The sequence below is a fragment of the Pimephales promelas genome, chromosome 4 (assembly GCF_988280905.1).
Source record: "Pimephales promelas chromosome 4, fPimPro1.hap1.1, whole genome shotgun sequence".
In the NCBI taxonomy this organism is placed as follows: Eukaryota; Metazoa; Chordata; class Actinopteri; order Cypriniformes; family Leuciscidae; genus Pimephales; species Pimephales promelas.
The window spans coordinates 17,668,255-17,688,528 of NC_142772.1; the positions used below are offsets into that span (position 1 = coordinate 17,668,255).

At 35.3% G+C, this 20,274-nt stretch overlaps 1 protein-coding gene across 2 annotated transcripts in view; it reads right to left on the bottom strand.

Annotated features, from left to right (window-relative positions):
- The window catches only part of rxrab (retinoid x receptor, alpha b), a 96,456-nt gene extending 76,412 nt beyond the window's left edge, over window positions 1–20,044 (bottom strand). For both annotated transcript variants that reach the window (XM_089130027.1, XM_089130026.1), the window contains exon 1: window positions 19,819–20,044. In XM_089130027.1, coding sequence (XP_088986153.1) covers window positions 19,819–19,846 — 28 coding nt within the window. In that variant the 5' untranslated portion in view covers window positions 19,847–20,044. The remainder of the gene's footprint in view (window positions 1–19,818) is intronic.
- Between the last annotated feature and the right edge of the window lie 230 nt (window positions 20,045–20,274).

A 20,274-nucleotide genomic window follows, 5' to 3' on the forward strand; every position in this document is an offset into this window, starting at 1 on the left:
ACACAAACACAGACTAAAGGCAAAATTTGCAGGCTCACTTTATGAGACCCGGGATATTTGCTCCTTTCAAAGCTTTTACGAGACCTTGATGAGAGGTCGTGCCACACAGAGCAGATTCCTTTTTTCAAGGTTTCCATCTCATCTATAAGACAATCAAGCTCAAGGTCAAAGATCAAACCTGCAATCCAATTCATCATGAATGTCATAAAAATCTCTCTTTCAAGGGTTCTTGATTAGCTCTTTAGAAAGGGCTTGAATGATGGACCACAGTACAGGAAGAAGTTGTTGCCTCAACCATGCGATCATTAGAGGTCCTTCAAGTCCTTTTTTTTAGTAGCCTTGAAAGTTGCATTAGTGGTGAAAAGAGATTGAGAGGTTTCAGTTTAATACCTCTTTATCCTCTTTGTGATTGATTAGAGTGTGTGATTTGATGAAAGCCTTTACAATGAGTTCTGGATACTAAGAAGTCACGCTAATGATCAATGGATTTGACTGTCAGGATAATGAAGATCTTCTACTTATACTGTTATTCACATTGAGACAACCAAAAATTTAGACTAACACCGGGATATGATGTAGTAATGACTGCCTGAGGCTGTTTTTACAATAGGTTTGCTGTGTCATTTCCTGTTAGTAAATGGGAACGAGAATAACTGCTTTGGCAATGCAGTCGAAATAGTCAAGATAGTATGCAGGAACAAAAGGTCTGATCCATAACCTTTCATGAGACACTGCCAGGAAGAGACATGTAGATGATAGGATGGATGGAGAGAGAAGCAGTCTAAACTAAGAAATATTTTTTAAAATAGCTGCCAAATTCCAGCCTTTCTCCTTATAGCTGCACATATAAACATAGACACAATCTTTACGAGACAGTCAGGAAAAGCAGACCCATAAGAAACTGGGTCAATGACACATTCTGGTGTCCACGACACATGTGTGCCAACAAATGTATTTATGTTGGCTTTGAAAAGTTGAAATTTAATGACTCTAAAAATGTCATGTGTTGTGACCATCAGGTACAACCTAATGACATACTTTCCTTACAGACTGAATCCATGGCTTGACATTAACACCTGCAAACCCAGTGATCTACTTTAGAGGGTTGAATTTTATAAATTATATACAGTATATTGTGCTTAAACAGTCAAACACACAGAAAATAATGACAAAAAGCTGGTCTTGGCAAGTATTCACGTATTGTGTTGAATAACAGTATAATGGATCTGTAAGTCAGGTCTTAAAGTGACAGGGGCCTAATATGCCTGCTGCCAAATTATGAAATGATAATACAAATATCTATATGGCAGTTTTACACCATGGTAACAATTTCAAAATTGTGGCCAGTGAAAATGCTGAGTGGTTAGTAAATGGAAAACCATTAGCCACATTGGCTGGAGAGAAAACGTTAATGTCAAGGCCTGATTATATATATATATATATATATATATATATATATTAGGGCTGTGCAAAAATTAATTGCGATTAATCGCATCCAAAATAAAAGTCTGTGTTTACATAATATATTTGTGTGTGCTGTATATAATTATTTTGTATATAAATACCTATGCATGCATGTATATATTTAAGAATTATTTGCGCTTAAATTCTGTATATATTTCTATAAATACATAATCTATATTATATAAATATAAATATTTTATAAATGAATAACACATTTTCTTAAATATATACATGCATGTGTGTGTATTTATATATACAAAATAATTATATACAGCACACACAAATATATTATGTAAACACAGACTTTTATTTTGGATGCGATTAATCGCAATTAATTTTTGCACAGCCCTAATATATATATATATATATGAAGAGTTCAGATGCAAAAGCCTCTAAGTGCCATTTGAAATTTTCTTCTAGAATGATAATTTTTATCAAGCTTGTATATTTAAGTTCAGTGATTTCACTTAAATGGCAATGATAATTACCTATTAATTGTTATTTAAGTGAAATTACTGAACTTAAATATACAAGTTTGATCAAAATCATCATTAAAGAAGAACATTTAAAATGCTTTTGCATCTAAACTCTTCATATATATATACACATATGCAGGGTTCTTCTCTATGATATAATGTCCTGTTACGTTTTTGTATCTGTTATGTTTTCTTTTCTTTCATAAAAGAGTTGTATTCAAGTCATTATATGTTAGAATTGCATTTTGAATGTATTTTGATCCAAAATGAAAATGAGAACTTTAATATCTTAGTTGTTTCTCATTGACACCAATGAAGTATGGTAGATATGGCTGGAAATGGAGAGTAAATATGTGTTTTTGAGAGAAGGGAAAATATATGTTAATGTTTAATGATCAGTTATGCTTGACATTTGAGTGAAGGAAAAATATCTGTTAATTTTTAATAAGTTATGTTCGACATTTGAAAGAGTTTCGGTAGTTTTGAAGTTTTGATCGTTACCATTGTAAAGACGAATAGAGCTTATGATTAGGTTGTGGATAACAGCATGTATTAATACTAAAAAGCATGTTGCTTGGTTTATTGACTAATAACTTTACTAATGCCAGTGTAGTAACAAGTTTGTTTCTACTAGTTCCGTGCTGTCTTTTAATTGTACAACATAACTCAACATCAAATACAAACAGGTACTTTTCGTTAACTCAACATCACACACATTTGAGTCAACCAATTAAACATATTTCACCAAAAACATAAAACTCATTGTGTCATAGACTAAATAATTTAGGAGATTTTACATGATTTATCAGATGAAAATAAACAAACCAAGCCTTAAAAATGACTCATGTGTAAAATTAATAACAGTATATATTTTTTTAAAGTCGATAGCACATAACATTTTTTTACAGTGCAGATTTACATTTATTATCAAGTCTACAATCAAAAAGTCAGAGACTTCAAAATGAAAGCAAGCATTTCTCATCAAATTATTTCAAGACCAAAGTATCGTCATTCATTTTACACTCTTGCACTAATTTACTTTGAGAAATTTTCAAAAAAAAAATCTCATTGGATAATTGTTTTATTACTAATCATTAAAACTTAATTATTAATATAGCATTCATTTACATTATATTAATTCGTTTAGCAGATATAATATAGCGTTAATTAATGAAGCTTTGTAGTAATATATTTTTTTCATAATATACTTAATAAAATGACAGATGACAGTTTCGAAGTAGTTTATGAGTTATGATGGAAAATATTTTTGAAAAGGAACAAAAAAGACAGCGAGAAAGAGAAAACATATGTTAAAGGTCTTGCGTTCAATAAAATGGCACTGAAGGATGAGGACATCAAAATTTCACCTTCAAATTATTATAATCATGAGGTCTTTCATTTGTGAAAATGTATTAAAAATATTAATGACATCACTACACAGACCTTAGAGCAATCAAATGCTCTCTAGAATAAGAATGTAATTTAATACCACCTGCAATACATTAGCAAGTAGTATGGTTTAAGATTGTGATGTCTCTAATGGCTATTGGCAATTAAAATAAGGGACAAGTCCTTCGATATGTGCCAGCAAAGTGATTTCATGGGAAGGCTTATAAGAAGTCTGGAAATACTGTTTGTAAACCTTTCCAATTTATTCCACTCAAATACAATTATCAGTGAGGAACTGGAAAAGAAAGGAGAAAAAGTATAAAAAGGTTAATGAGAGGAGAACATTCAGAGCAATGGCAAAAACATCTAGCTTTTTGAAATCTACTTCAATATTTCATCAGCCCTTTTTTCTTCTGTTTCCTATTTCCAGCATGGAGTGTTTATGGCTGTCGGAGTGTCCTGTCCATTAATCTCTCTGTAGAAACACCAGTCTGCTTCTCAACAACAGGGGTTCAATGAAAGTATGAGGACAAATACTACGGAGAGGCTTTCAATGATTGACGCCATCAATACATAAAAAAACATTCAGTCTCTTAAATTAGAACGTCTGTCCGCCTGCACAAAAAAAAAAAAAAAGCATACACATGCGTAAACACACATATGTGCACACATTAATGTTAAATGTGCAGTTTTTTATTTTAGATATGTGATGGGCTGTCTACAGGATGTGCCATCCTCTTGTTTTGTTTTTTCTGTATGTCTGCTTCACAGTGATGTGTAAAATATGAGGTCTATAATATCCCTGGTGTATGACACATGAGGGCCTACAAGTTGAGTTCATCTGGAAAGAATGTTGGCTAAACCAAGAATAAATTTTAGAAAATATTTGGCTAACTTGCAATCATAATATTAATTATGTAGTAGGGAAGAATTATTTAAGGCAATTTGGAATACTGGAAGCATCTATGGGATTGAAAGGGAGAATCACTTAAGGTTTTTGGAAACCACAGAGTTCCTTAGAAGATGTTATAATAATTTATAAGAAATAGAGGTGTATCTTCATATAGATCATCAGAGCAGATCTTAGGAGTCTAAAGGAAAGTGAACCATCAGTTGACTACAGTATGACGCTATTTTCTTCTAGATCTGCTGTACAGTCGAAAGAAACTTTGTTTTCCTGTTATCAATGTAAAGCTGCTATGAAACAATATTGCAAAAAGCGCTATATAAATAAAGGTGGCTTGACATGGCGATATTCATCTCTGCCCATTCAATCATACCAAATTTACTGCTTTTTTTCTTTGCATGATTGTGTTTATGGGGTGCAATATAACATGTATTTGTGGTTTTTCTTTTTTTAAAAGTCTGAAATATGCGCATGTCCTTTTTTGCATATTCCGGAGGGAGGGGTTGATGCAAATGTGTGGGTTAGTGACGTCTAATACCCAATCCAATTGAGTCGTTTTTGTAGGCAATATACTTCCTGATTTTTAAAAGACGATATCTCTGCTTACACTGAACTTTCAGTGCTGCATTACAACATTACACACTATTTAAAATGAAAAAAGTGAAACCGCAGTCACCCCCCCCCCCCTCAATTTGCCATGGTAATGTAAATGTAATCTAATGTAAATAATTCAGAATTCCCTCTGTTGACGTATTCAGGACTTGTCCAATCATGTATTACACTTAAACCCGCCCCTCCATAATTGTCCACAAGCTAAAATGAATTTTTGAGTGCAATGACCACATCTCAAAATTCAATCAACAACCAATGTATAGAACTTGGATGTACGTCACAAAAAAAAAAAAAAAAAGATCTGTCGCTACTTCCTTTTCATGTCGACTTTAAATGAAGTTTCAAACATAGGCTCGGGAGGAGCCAAATCATTCAGTTCTGTCAATCAACAATAAGAGCATATTCAAGTAGCAGCTTATTCTTCCGGCATTCCTCCACCTCCCCATCTTCTCCTCTGTTTCTTTCATTCTTCCTTTTAAGGTAATGGGGAGAGTTGAGCTTGGACTCGGAGCTCGAGGTACCAAACGGTTCAAGGTCCAAATTAAAGACTGCTCTGTGATGCACGTTCGTGACTCTCCTGTTCGAACTCGTTCATCAAAATGGACGAATCATTTTTTTCATTTGTCAACGGAATGAACGAATTGACTCAAAAAAAAGATTTGTTTATTTTGATGAACGAGTTCGAACAGGAGAGTCACACAGAACAGAGCAAGGCGAGCATTTGAGCTTATTAAACTTAAACTTTGTTATTTTTTTTATATGAGCGATCGTTTTGCTTGATAAGACTTTTGTTTAAAGATGTTTAAAGCCCTTTGAACAGTTTGCAGTTTGCACTGAAACTGTCTTTTGGACCTTGAACCGTTTGATACCTAGTAAAGTGTATTATATGGAGAAAAATCCTGGAATGTTTTAATCATCATCATCATCATCATCATCATTATCAATCGGGAACAAAACGGGTTTGCAGTCGGTCAATAAGTTTTGCAGTCTTCCCATGTTTTCATCAAAAACCTTAATTTATTTTCAACTGAAGAAAGAAAGACATGGGCATCTTGGATGACATGGGGGTGAGAAAATTATCAGCAAAAGTTTTGAACTACTCCTTCAAGACTGCATTGGCAGGTGAATCTATGAATGGAGGTTTCAATTTTGTCCCAGTTACAATTACCTCTAATCTCCAGTAAAACAGTCCTTCATATTCACAAGAGCCTTATTTCCTCTATAGCAAATGGCTATTAATTAATGAGCATTTAAATGTGTCATCTCAGGAGCCGATTAGTGTCTCCAGCAGGTAAATAGCCCCCCTTCCACACACACAAGCACACACACACATCACTCTAGCATCCTGTTCCTCGTCTCCTCATTGTTCTCCTATGACTTCCTGCTGTACCAAATCACACACTCACCAACGTAAACAACCCTGAGAGAAAATAACGGCAAACGGAGAGGAAAAAAAGTGTACGACTGTAAACACTTCATGTCCTGTCCTGTAGTTACATCACCCAGAAAGCGTTAACAAGAATGATTGAATATCATATCATTCCATCTACATTATGTCATGATACTGTATCATGTTACAAAACAATTAAATAAGACGTGTCTGATGGCTTGCAAAATCATCTGACTGGATGAGGGCAAAAGGTGAAAGGTTCATTCGTTCCTAAACATTCTTTAAAGTGCAACTCTAGTGCAACTTCACCCCAGAGACATCTAAATCAGTCTGGAAGGAAACGCGCATAAAGGAGCTGAGCAAAATGTATATGTATAGCACAATTCAGTCTTATCTTTCACGCCCAAGGAAAAAGAAAATCCCATATGCAATCTACAATGAAGTCATACACAAAACATACTCCAACCAGATATAAGTTGTCATTTAAGGGCAAGGACAAGAAGGACGAAGCGTCTCTCATGCTTTATACACAATGAAATAAAAAAAAAAAAGATGACATGATTTTATTTGAAAGACACAATGCTTTAGGGACAACCATGTTGGGAATCACACGTCCTAATCACGCTCAAAGAACAGATTGTACTGAATGCATAATGTAAAAATGTCTTTAATGACCAACTGGAGAAAAGATGGACAGCTCGCAGTGCCCTTCAGGATGTGTTTTAATGAGTTTACTTGGGCTGGCTAATTAAATAGGCAAACCAGGAACTGTTTTGATTGAACTAGTTATTGATCTGACTAGTTCGTAAGACACAGTTTTAACATAAAAACTATGCTAATGCAACTGGTCAGTTATCACCCTCAAGTTCTCCTCCAGTGAGAAAGTGTCAGCCTTAGGGAGAACACATATACATACAAATTAACACATACACACCCATTACACATACATGACAGGGTGTCATATGTCAAAGCCACACATCATTTTAAAGGGAAGTGACAGATACAGCAGCTGAAATTCTCGCTGAAAAAAATATCTATCAGGATCTACTTGATACAATCCTCGTAACACATTTTAAGCACATTTTACAGCTACTGCTCAGCACAACTAACCTGTTATTATCAATTAAAATCTAACCATTATTGAACTTAATTAACACAGCATTTAATTGAAGAAATTAAGTAAATATTAATTAAATATATTTAGTATAATTATTTTTACTTAAAGGTATAGCGGAGGATTTTCTTTTTCCGGGTGGGTAGTCTATACTATTGGTCCACCTAAGTGTCAATCATTCTGGTGATATGTTTACGTAAGGCCGTCGTAGGCTACGTGCTCATCCCTATGTAGTTTTCACTTTCAGGTGTATTATGTCGGAGTTGCGGTTTCAGCCATTCCTTTGAAAATGGCTGAGGGTCGCAAGAGAAAAAATGTTTACGAAGTGTATGATAAGAAGAGAAAGGCCGCAGAATATAACAAGACCAGAGTGATTTTGGGTGAATATCACACGCTGGCGTGCGCTAAAAGCACAGGTTGGGCTTCTCACTGATGCCGCAGTCGCGAAGATTCTACCAGACAGGTAAAAGTTTGTCACGCTATTTGGAGAAATCCATTTAAAATCACTAGTAAAAGTTAATGCAAGCTACAATGCTAGCCCTGGCACGAGTCATGCACCGCATAGACACGGTAAACATCTTAATTTGTCTAAAGTAGCCTTTTGACCAAAATGGTAAATGGTATCACGCTGAAATATTCTAAAACCTTGTGTGTTTATTATTACACAAATGCAACAAGCTACTTCTCCATATGCAACTATGTATAAAAATAACGTATTAACAATGAGAGATATTAGGTTAAGGACCAATGTAATGGCACTGCTTAGCCTATATGTTGCTGCTATGTAACGTAATTGCGATTTGCAAAATAGTTTCCTCAGAACGTATTTCGTGTGATACAGGGTTGCACATATCATGTCTCGAGTCCTCGGTCACTCAATCGATCAGTATAATAAGTAAATACAACACGGAAGGGCATTTGACATGATGTTGTCTTTTAAATGAATATTTTTGAGTTAGTTTAGAATTTGCAACATAATTGTGCATGGCGTAATAGACGTTCCCTCTCGGGAGCAAGAGTGTTGTGTTTGTGCATTTTTTTAAAAAATTGGAGAGGGCGGGTCTTCTCTAAAATTCGGAAAGATCCTCCGCTATACCTTTAAAGGTTGAGTAAATTTAACAAAAATACAATTTTTACTAAAACTATATAACACTGAATTAAACCACAATTTTAAAGTGTAAATGCTTTACTTATAAATATATAAGTAGATATGTATTATATTTATGATATTATACTGTATCTACATAATAGAGATGTCATGGTACCTGAACACCTCAATACTTGGTACACAATTTGGTAATACTTGGTAATATTCGATAAATCGTTTTGGAATACAAATGTGTCATTTTTAGTAGAAAACTCCAGATGTCACAAAATAAGCTGGAAAACAGTGAAATATCCACTTTATTATTTTTTCTTGGCCCAGTACATGATGGGAACACCAGTTGAGTAGGTTTTACTTAATTTTATATTGTTGATACGCTTTAATATCTACAAGCTTGAATTGAGTAACTTAAGTAACTTATTTAGTAGAGAACTAACTTTTTCAGGTAGAAATTAGATTAGTTTTATTCTGTTTTGTTTTTTTTTTCATGTAGAGGAAGTGCTTTACTTAATACTGTCATGTATTTAATAATAATAATAATTATAATACATCAGATTTGAAAAGTTCCAGCATTTTTGAATGTGCTTATAGTCATATGGAGGAAAAGCACATTGTTTTCCTCTTTTTAAGTGGTTATGCAAAAGCCATTGGAACAATCTAGTCACATGATTAATGACTCAATTAAGTTATTAGGTACAAAATGGAGCTAGCAAATTTACACAGTCAACAGTTGGTGCAATTACTAGTGCAGCACAGACGTGGCTAGAAATAGTACAGCTGACACAAGAGCAGGGCTGTTGTAATGACTCAGTCTCCAGTGTGCTTTGACAGTATAAAGTTTAATGAAAATGTATGAAAGCTTGTTGCATCTGGGAATGTTAAAAAGGACAAAAAAGTCTTACCCTCAATTGGTGGCTGTACAAAGCACACAAAGATGAAGGAGATCAGCAAAAACTGTAGTTAATCCAACAATTAACAGAATACTACAACCACGTACATAAAACACTGACGAGAGAGGACAAAGAACTGAAAACAGGGTGTATGTAAATATCAGACTAAATCAAGGAACTAATGAGAAAATTGACAAACAACAGGTGGAAACAGACAAAGACTGAGAAGCTAGGTCACAAAAAACAGAACTAGCACACTGAACAGAACATAATCCTGACACAATATTGCATTTATAATATAAACATGCCCTTTATAAGAGAGTATAAATCCACACCTCAGTTTCAGAAGGAAAATAATAATTGAAAAGATATTGCATTCATTTAACGTAGCACTTAGCTACTGGTGTAAATGTAACACATATAAGAAAGTACTTTCTTTGGTCCAAAAACAGTATAGTTACTGTACTCGAATGTATCATTCAGACTGGATCAAACAATGAAACTGAAAAGAATCTTTCATGAATAAGACCTCACTGTATCTCTTTATTTGTCAATATTTGGTAGCTCTATTTTACAGTGTCCTTATTACACGTGTTACATGTACTTACTATTGTACTTATACTATGTAAGTACCCAGAAACCATTCTCATCCTAGAGCGTCATCTAAGTGACGCTTTTGACAATGTGTCTAAATCCGACGCACATGGCACCCTTTAGCGTCAATATAACACGCTTCCGTTATGGGTAGGTTTAGGTCTGGGGTAGGGTTAGGGTTGACCACTTGGCCTTCTGGCCCATATATATCTGCGTCTCATATTGACGCTAAAGGGTGTCATGTGCGTCGGATGTAGACGCTTTGTCCAAAGCGTCAGTTAGATGACGCCTTGGGATGAGACCGGGCTGGATAAATATAATAAATATCGGAAGGACATTACATGTAGTCACGCAATGCTGACGTAGTTAAAGGAACACTCCGACTTTTTGGGACTTTAGCCTATTCACCATATCCCCCAGAGTTAGATAAGTCCATACATACCTTTTTCATCTCCGTGCGTGCTATAAGTCTGTTTGACGCACCCACCGCTAGCCTAGCTTAGCACAAAGACTGGATGTGACTGGTTGCAGCTTTCATACTAATCCAAATGAGTGGCAAAATCACGCAAACGTTTTCCTATTTACATGTTGTGATTTGTATAGTCACAGAGTGTGCAAATATCAAGGCCATATGAGACACAGACATCTTTTGACCGTATAAATACTATATTTTCTGAAGGCGAAGCACTGCTACTTGGGCAGAGTGATAACAATCACCTGAGACGCACCGTGAAGAGGAGCAGAGAGTTCGCTTCGCTCAGCGTTGGAATAAAGAGTCAGCAATTACTAACGTTAGATAGAAAAGCATAGTTTATCATGGGTGTTTGCTTTATTGTATGAGCTGTGACAATAAACAGGGGAGACCAGGTAATACAGTACCATGTTTCATTGATTTCCAACCAAAAACGCACCCAGATTTATAAATATCACATGAATAAATAATTATTATTACAGGAATCAATATATTTTAAATGCAATTTATTAGCTGAACCAAATGTATTCAACAGTAGCCTATATAATATACAGTATTACATTACTATAGGGTAGAATAAGGGGAAAGTAATAGCACAAATTGTTTTTGCACAATGAACTCACAGCCTATCGTACCCTTTTGCACGCTCAAGTTCGTTATTTCCATGGTTATTTCAAATTTAGGCTACTAGGCGCGCCGCGCGCAGGGTACAAGTTCAACGCGGTGAACGCGCTCGTTTTTTTTCCCCAAGCGCGTCCGCACCGCATCAAGATAAAAACATATTCATACCCTAATCATATAATAGTGTTACTAACGTTACATTAGATCTGGCTAAAGGCACTGTTACAGTAGGTCATCTAAAAACATAACGGAACACTTACCTCAGCCGCAGGTGATCCACTTGTCCTGTCTGTGCTATCGATGGGATAGCCGTATCCTTCAGCACATTATGGTCCGTGTGGCAAATTCCATTTTTTCAAAATAGTCGTCCTCATTCAAATGTACCGAGCAAACATAATGTCCCTTGATAATCTTAGGTGTGTTTGGATAAATATCCAGAGTAAGTTAGCCATTTCTTCATCCAGTCAGCGTTTTTAGTTGGAATTCTGTGAAACATGGTATTACCTCCCCTGTTTACAGTCGCAGCTATTTACAATAGAGTGAAAACCCATGACTCTAAACTACGCTTTTACTATTTATAAATTGCTGACTCTATTACCCAAACACTGAGCGAACTCTCCGCTCCTCACCACGGCGTGTCTCCGGTGATGCGGTTATTACGCCGTCAAAGTAGCAGTGCTTCGCCTTCAGAGAATAGTTCCCAGGTTATATACGGTTAAAAGATGTCTGTGTCTCATTTGACTTTGTTATTTGTACATTATGTGACTATACAAATCACAACATGTAAATAGGAAAACGTTTGCGTTATTTTGCCACTCATTTGGATTAGTATGAAAGCTGCAACCAGTCACATCCAGTCTTTGTGCTAAGCTAGGCTAGCGGTGGGTGCATCAAACAGACTTATAGCACGCACGGAGATGAAAAAGGTATGTATGGACTTATCTAACTCTGGGGGGTAAGGTGAATAGGCTAAAGTCCCAAAAAGTCGGAGTGTTCCTTTAACATTGAAAATTTGACTGACAGCTGCACAGTCTCCTTAAACATTGTGTTCATCCGTGCTGTGTCGAACAACAACTCACGTAAAGTTGATAATTCTGCATATGACTGCAATTGCAGATTTCCAACAGAGATGGCGACAAAGAGGAAAAACGTTGGACTGCAGCTTTAAGCTGAAATAAAATAAATTAGACATGTATGTTATATAAAAAACTTAAGCTTATGTGTATATTTTTTATTTTTATGTTGCCTTGTTTATAAGAATTTGACACGCCACGTAAAATGCAAACGTCAGACATTGTTATAGGACACAATGCTGAAAATCACTGCAGAAACAGGGTTGAAAACAACAAAATAACAGAGACATGTTGGAGACGACACCACTGAATAAAGCCACGCATACCAGCCTCATAAGATTCAATAGACCAGCACAGAGGCTGCATACTGTCATGTTGAAAATAAGACACCATCTGTATTGCCAACCATTTCATATAGCTGTTGTTGTTGTATTTGGCCTATGCCTACAAATGTAACGTCATTGCCATATAAACCAAAGCATTATTCCGAAAAAAAAAAAAGTGGCATGACAGGACACAAATCAGATCTAAACACTTGCGAAATACAATGTAAGTGGTACCCGTTTTGAAAACAATGTACCCGTTTGAAAGAGTAGTACCCATACTACTCTTTCAAAGTACCCGTTTAAAAAAAAAAACAATGTCTTTCGCGTCTCCATATAAACAACAAAAAAGTGAATTTGTGAAAACGGTGACCTTGTGTTCATGATTATTATGTGTTCAGAGGGTGTTTCTTGACAAAGTGACATCGCCAACTACTGGCCTGGCAAGCAAATTACAGCCTTTTTAGTCATTTATGCAGATCCGTGAACAAAATCTTGGAAAAAGTTGTCAACTGTTTTTAGTACAATGTTGTCATGTAAACACCCTATTTTTTTATTGTCACCATTTCAGGTCTAGTTGTTCAGTTGCTATTGTTTCTGATTGTTACACATCTTTTCCCTGTTCCTTTGATTACAATCATCAGTGTATTTAAGCCCTCAGTTTCTCTCTGTTTCGTTGTCTCTCGTTAATGTTATGTGCTGTTATTTCAGTGTAGTGCAAGAGTTATCTTGTGTTCATTAAATATTAAATTGTTATTGTTCATTCTGTTTCACGCTACATGGCAATCCGTGACAGAAAACCCTAAATACCTTTTTTTAAATATAAACTAAAATTAATATGAAAATATAAATACTCACTAAATACTAAATACAGGTTCTTGCTTTTGAAAGAACCTAAGGGCAAGTAAATAATGATAAAATTTCCCACGAACAGTTAATATTATTATCTTTAACTAAATTTTCAATACAAGTATTAAAAAATAACTTCAGAAAGTAAAATGATTCATTGCTTGTGTTATGAAATATATCAAGTTTATAATGAAAACTATAGAGAGAACCTCACATGAAAGCTTTAAACATGAAATTGGTCTATGTGATGTCGGGAAGGGAACCAAAATGTTCAAAATCATGTGTCAAATCATAGTGAGTTTTCAAAGTGGTTTCACCAGCCTTCAACAGTCAGGAAAAGTGATTTAGCTCATTACTGTGAGTGTAATAGAGCTAAAGTCACAACACAAGAGTGTCAGAGCTCATGCACGGAGTGCGAAAGGGGACAGAGACTCACGCTTGCATGGACAATCCACACGCACAAAAATACTCCCAACACGCCCAGCGGGAACGATAATCTGTGTGAAAAATTAGTCACCAGAACTAATCTGCTTTTTATTCTTTATACCTTTTGTCTTTAAGCACTTTTGCTTAAATTTAAAGGGACAGTTCACCCAAAAATTTAAATTCTGTCATCAATTGTCATCAACTATTGAAACATTTTTCAGAATATATGTAAGGGATATGTAGATCCAGCTGGTTGTTATCGTTTTGTTGTAATATTGACTATATTTTATTAGAGCTTTTAGAGCACAGCTTCTACGGAGAAAGCAGTTGCTAACAAACGGTAAATTCAAATTAGACGGATATTTGAGAGATACGGTAGTCATACCACTTAATACACGGCAATTACGCCACAGAAATAATTATAGGCAAGAGAGATCTTGATTTGATTGATATTGAAACTGTTTTCAAATAATTTCTGTATCGTATAATCCATTACAGTATACAAAACAATTGTTGCAAAATCGCAGCAGCAGCATTTTATGAAACAAGAGAGCGAGTTTTGAATACCCAGATGACATAATTAAATAATTGTAGACAAAATATTAATTTGAGTTATTAGCTCACCAACCTTCCATGAAGAACAAATGTTACCTCAGTTCCCCAGATGAGCCTGTGTTATCAGTTTTGACCGGTTGTTATCAGTTACTGACCTGTCTGGTTGTTACTGCTGAACTGATAAAAATGATTATGTGGTGAAGTAAATTCTACAGAGAAAACAAATTCTACATGGAAAAGCAAGTTCAGGCAATAAAAAGTAAATTTTATATTAGTACTCATTTCAAGCTTGTAGAAACTAAAGCGTACATATTAACGTTATAAAATTAAGTAAAACTAATCAACTTTTCTGATTCTGCATTGTGTGCATTAGGCTTGAATAATTAATACGGTTGATTTTTGTTGATGTTGCTATTGCTATTTTCCAGCACACTGTTTTATCATTTCTTTTGTGGTTAGGTTTAGTAACTTGCCATTTTTGTGACATTTAGAGTTCATTTTCTACTTCAAATTACACGTTCATAATCAAAAACGTCATTGAGTGTTGAGGCCTCTTTGCTCAGGTGCTATGGTACTGCGTGGTTTATTTCAGTGTTGTATTGTTTGAGTAAAAAGTATTGCAAAGTTACCTTTTGGTCAAGCTAAAGTTACTTTTTGTTCTTTGTTAATTTTACTCAACTTTTTCAAGTTTACTTAATTCCACGTGAAATTTCCTTTAAAAAAGAAAAATTAAGTACATTTTACTCAAGTTTTTTTTTTTTTTTTTTTTTTTTAGTGTGTATGGCGCGATTGACTCAAGTATTCAGAATCAAGTATTCCACAGTCATTGAGGTTTGCTATTATGATGGTCATCTCTTCACTAAATTAGCAACGAATCAACTAATTATCAAATATCTAAAAAAAAAAAAAGAAAAAAAAAAGAAGAATCACACTGAAGGCAATTCTAAAACAAGCTAGTGACTAAGAGGAACTAAACTTCATTTCAAATTGCCATCTTCTCCAGGGTGCAAATTGGATCCGTCTGTTCTGTAGGGTGTAAGTGCAGCAAATAACACCTGTCTGAGTATCACATGAACAGTAGTTTGGGGGCCCCGTTACTGTTTAATGGAATTTTTTGGTGTGTATAATTTGCTGCTCTCATGGAAGAAAAAAATGCAAGATTCATATCTCCAACAGATCTTATCTAAATTACTGACTGTTCTGCATTCACCCTGTAACATATCCTTCAAAAGAGCTAGAGTGTGAACAGGATGAGGAGACGAAAAGAACAGTGAAAGGAAAAAAGGGAGGAAAGGATATCACAATCAGACATGGTAGCTTTTATGGACCATATTTACAGTCAGTAGAGGTTTAAGTTACGATATGTTCTGACCTGCACTTTGAAGAATGTGCTGTCTGGAACAAAATACATAAAACAGATGAAAGCATAAAAAAACAAATAGTCCTCCAGACTTCAATAATAATGTGCACAGCTAAAAATAAAAATAAAAATAATAATATTGCTTAACAATATCTAACTTTATATAACACTTTAAGAGTTGGGGAAAACTGTAGGAATGCATTTTTCACCATTTGTGCTCAAGAAACATTTATTATCATTACTAAAGTTGAAAATGGTACAGCTTAATATTTTTGTGGAAACATGATACTTTTTTTCAAGGCTCTTTGATAAATATATTGTTCCAAAGAACAGCATTTGTGAAATATTTTGGTACCATCTACCACTTCTTTTATGATGTCACTTTTGATCAGTGTAATGCATCCTTGCTGAATAAAAGTATTAATTTCCTTAGGAAAAAAAAAAGACTGACACAAAACTTTTCATAGTGTATAAAACTATAAAGTCCTTTCATTTTCTTGGCATGTGCCTGCTTTTGCAGTTCCACAGCTGCTTTACTTACACTTGTGTGTGTGGCCTGAAGCTGGCCTTACATTCTGTATTCTGGTGCCACAGACAGGGGTCAGTTTGCAAATATCAGTGTCCATCATGTGCAGTGAAGAAGCTGACCTTAAAAGTTTGGTCCTGGTAATTAGACAGCTGGACCTCTCATTAACTTGTCTGTCGCAGCATGCAAAAACAAATATAGACAGAACTAAACATATTAGATAATTACACTGGCGGTGACCTGCCTCTAGACTAAGTTAGAAGCATGGGGATGGGAAAGGTATTGTTCATTCTTTACATTCTCCAAATCCATTAATTTAAACTGAATTACCATAAATAAGGTCAAGTGCAATCCCATTAACACTGCACCAGCGAAAAAGGGTCTAAAACTCTCTGTTAAAGAAGTTTTTAATGGCTGCTATTTTCAATTTTACTAAAATGTGGTGTTGATTACACCAAACACCTTCACGAATACACCTTTTACAAATACAGTCACATACAGTGTGGTTGCTGTGATTTTGCCAAGTAAGACATAGTCCTGCCTGTATCAACAACACAGTTCTAACATTGTCCCTACCCCTAAACCTAACCCTACCCATAATTTATCCCTAAACTTGGAGGGAAATGATAGGTGAATGAGAATGTGTAGAAGCCCCTAACCCTACACTTGACATTTACTAAAATAAATCTATTCCTCAAATCTGATTGGTTGATTGAAAATGTTGTTCCAGTATCAACAACGATGTTGATCCGGGAACATTTTCTACTTGGTGAATTGACGTTAACCCAAACTGTGGAGTCCAAAAGTCTACTACTGACAATATTTTATTTTATAATCAAAACCTAGAAATTTAAACTACTTCATATCCATTCAACTTCATAACGTTTCCTTCAGACATTTGTACTTTGTACGCTAAAGCTTCCTCTAAATGTTTGCGACCAAACAAGGACCACAGTACAAGGTGAAGAGTTGCTTTTATCAAGGAGTCATGCATAGCCTACACCGCATAGAGCAAATGATTAACAGAGTAGCTTTTTGAGCCGATCAAATATACCCCCTTTGACATCACTCATCAATTTCAAGCTGAAGAGCAGATGCTTAAATTGCAACAGTTTGAACAACAGTGAAACAAGAGATCTAAACACACACTCCCCCTCCAATGTGTGCGTGTATCACCTGACACTTCAGACAAACTTTCTCAAGTGCAGTTTGGCCCTCTGTGTAGTCCTGACTGGAAACAGCCCGAGTTGCTTTTGATTTGGAGACAGACAGTGGCTGGAGGGTGTCTGAGAGACACTGTGACTTTAAGCAATTAACTTTCCCTTTAAAGCCGCTCTTATAAAACTGACAGCTGCAGACATTCACAAAGGACCAATCACCTCTTCAGAAACACAAAACTGTGCTGCCGTAAACCAAACTGGTTGTCTTTTATTGGGGTGGTCCGGCATCCCGTATACACCCCCCTCACTACCACAGACGGGCCTTCTTACAATGGGACCCTCTATTTCTTATTAACGCTCATGGACTTGGGACGCTCCAGGGAAAGGTTGTGGCCCCCAGAGACCAATATAGAGCAAACTCTAAAAATGCCAATAAAGTTGGGCACATTCAGCCGCAAAACTTGCTGTTTACACTGGAATTCCAACATGCAGGAAGAAAATATAAATAGGTGGCTTGGAAAATGAATATTGTTGCAAAACTGTTTCAGTGCAGGTTTACACAACAAGCTCTGTACCATCACATGTGTCATGAGTGATTACATTCTAAATCTCAATGACTATTGCCAAACCATGATTTACCAACCAAGCACACGTTTTCTCATTTGAGAGACAAGCAGAGGCTGATGACGTGGTTTAAGAGAAGCTCAGGTTAGAACAGAATATGATCACGGCACATAATTACCAAGCGAACCAAAGAAAAAATAAAGAACTCGATAATTCCGACAGATCTAATAGAGTCTTTGAATCTCAGCGGCCTCAGAGCTCGGTGTAGCGGCCTTTGAAGTGGTTGAGATAACGAATGAAGTGTTCTGACATCGATTTGTTAAGCTTTTGTGGCAGGCCGTTTTAACATTTATTCATTTAAACAGGCTTTTATATTACTAATTCTTCTTTTGTAATTACTAGTCGTCATTAATCAAATAGTGCTTTATCCAATAGGTTACTCTTTATCTTAAAGTGCCCTTGTCAAAGTGCAATTATGCAAATAAGTACTAATATTAATGTACTTATTATAAATTATGCGTTAGGAATTGTTTTAGGGTTAGCTGCTTGTAATTATGCGTAATTTACTGTTACTGTTAAAATTACAGTACTGTTACTGTAATAATACTATAGTAACATGTGTAACACTTTAAAATAAAGTGTTACCCAATGATACTCCTTTTCTCACCACACAGTAACAATTCTATAGCCATTTTGTTACTGAACTGTAATGGGAACTGTGGTTCAGATATCAACTCACTTCTGACTTGTAGTCCCATTATATAACTTTAATACTCTTTATTAGAAAATAGAACTTATTCATGAGACTTAATGGGATTTATATACCATTAGCTCAACATTTGTTATCTCACTGGTTACTTTTTTACTTCTTATTGTGACGACTAGTCAGAAATGCTACTTTACAGTCAAGGGGGTTTAGTCAGACTGAAATATATGGTAACGCTTCCTTTTACAGTCCAGTTACCCATGTAAATACTATGTACTTATTTTAGTAACTACAATTACTGGGTAATAACTAGTACTAACCCTGAACCTAACCCTGTTCCATGTACTTACCTTATATTAGCCAGTACTTTCTAGGTAAGTACACTGTAAGTATACTGTAAGTACTGTACTGTAAAAGGAAGCGTTACCAAATATACAACAGGAATATAAACCACAGTTAATAAATAGATATCAGTGTTTATCAAATTATTACGAAAATTGGAATTGATAACAATTAGGCTATTTGAATAGCCTGATCAATTACTAGTAAAACTGGAATAATAGCCAGTAACAACTGGAATACATGAACTGGGTAGTTGAAATCTTTAACACAGATAAATTAGCCTATATGGCAATATATATATATATATATATATATATATATATATATATATATATATATATATATATATGTTAGTTAGGCTACTGACTATTAACAGTAACTTCAATGAAAAGTACTAGAGACATAAAAAAGATACTATATACTAAGTTCACAATAAATATTTGTTTAAACGGCTTGCCATGAGCATTTAGAGTAATAAATGTGACAGCGCACAACTGAAGACTAGCGCGGTTTAAAAACTATTATCATTCACTGTTTGACTGGAGTGATCGCGACTGTAGTTTCATGAATTAGTCACACCTTAATTGCTCTAACACTGATTATTTTATTAAGATGATTAGATCATAGATATGAACTAATAATAAAGATGACAATCTTGATCACCATCATTATATGAACTCTAGTAGCTTGCTTGCTCATTCCATTTAATTCCCATTATACCTGGCCGTGAAAATGAAGAAATGCTATTATTTTAAAAAGTACCTCATAGACATAACGTAAACATGCAACATAGTTTCGTTTTGTTTAGCACTTCAGTGCAGAAACTGGTAGATGTCTGTACCTCTGCATGACATTAGCGTTAAGATAATAGAAACCATATTTCCCTTGAGTCAAACTCACCTAGAGACAAGAATGGTTTGGTTTCCATATTAGCGCATGCCAGCTTTCTTTCTTGTAGATAGTGATTTATTTTCCCAGTGGGCAAGCTATAAGATCCAGTCGGAAACGCCGTCAGACCAAAGCCAGAGATCCGCTGTCAAAATCCACTTAATATAACTAAAGTATCTACTTCAATCGCTCCATCCAGTTTGTAACTCCGCGAGAGCGCTCGCTCACTCACTCCCAGTATTCCTTCAGCGATCAAGCACTGCCTCACTATAGGGACCCTACGAGGGGGGACTCTGATTAGCTGCCCTTTTGCAGCGACAAGACACTTTTACTTTTTCAATGTGGTCCTGTTGCCAATGCCAAACCCCCCTTCGAACTATAAAATAAATGACAATAAAACAATACGTAGACCTATTCTATTTAGCAATATTTAGACCATTTCACAAGATGTAAACAACACTGGTCCAG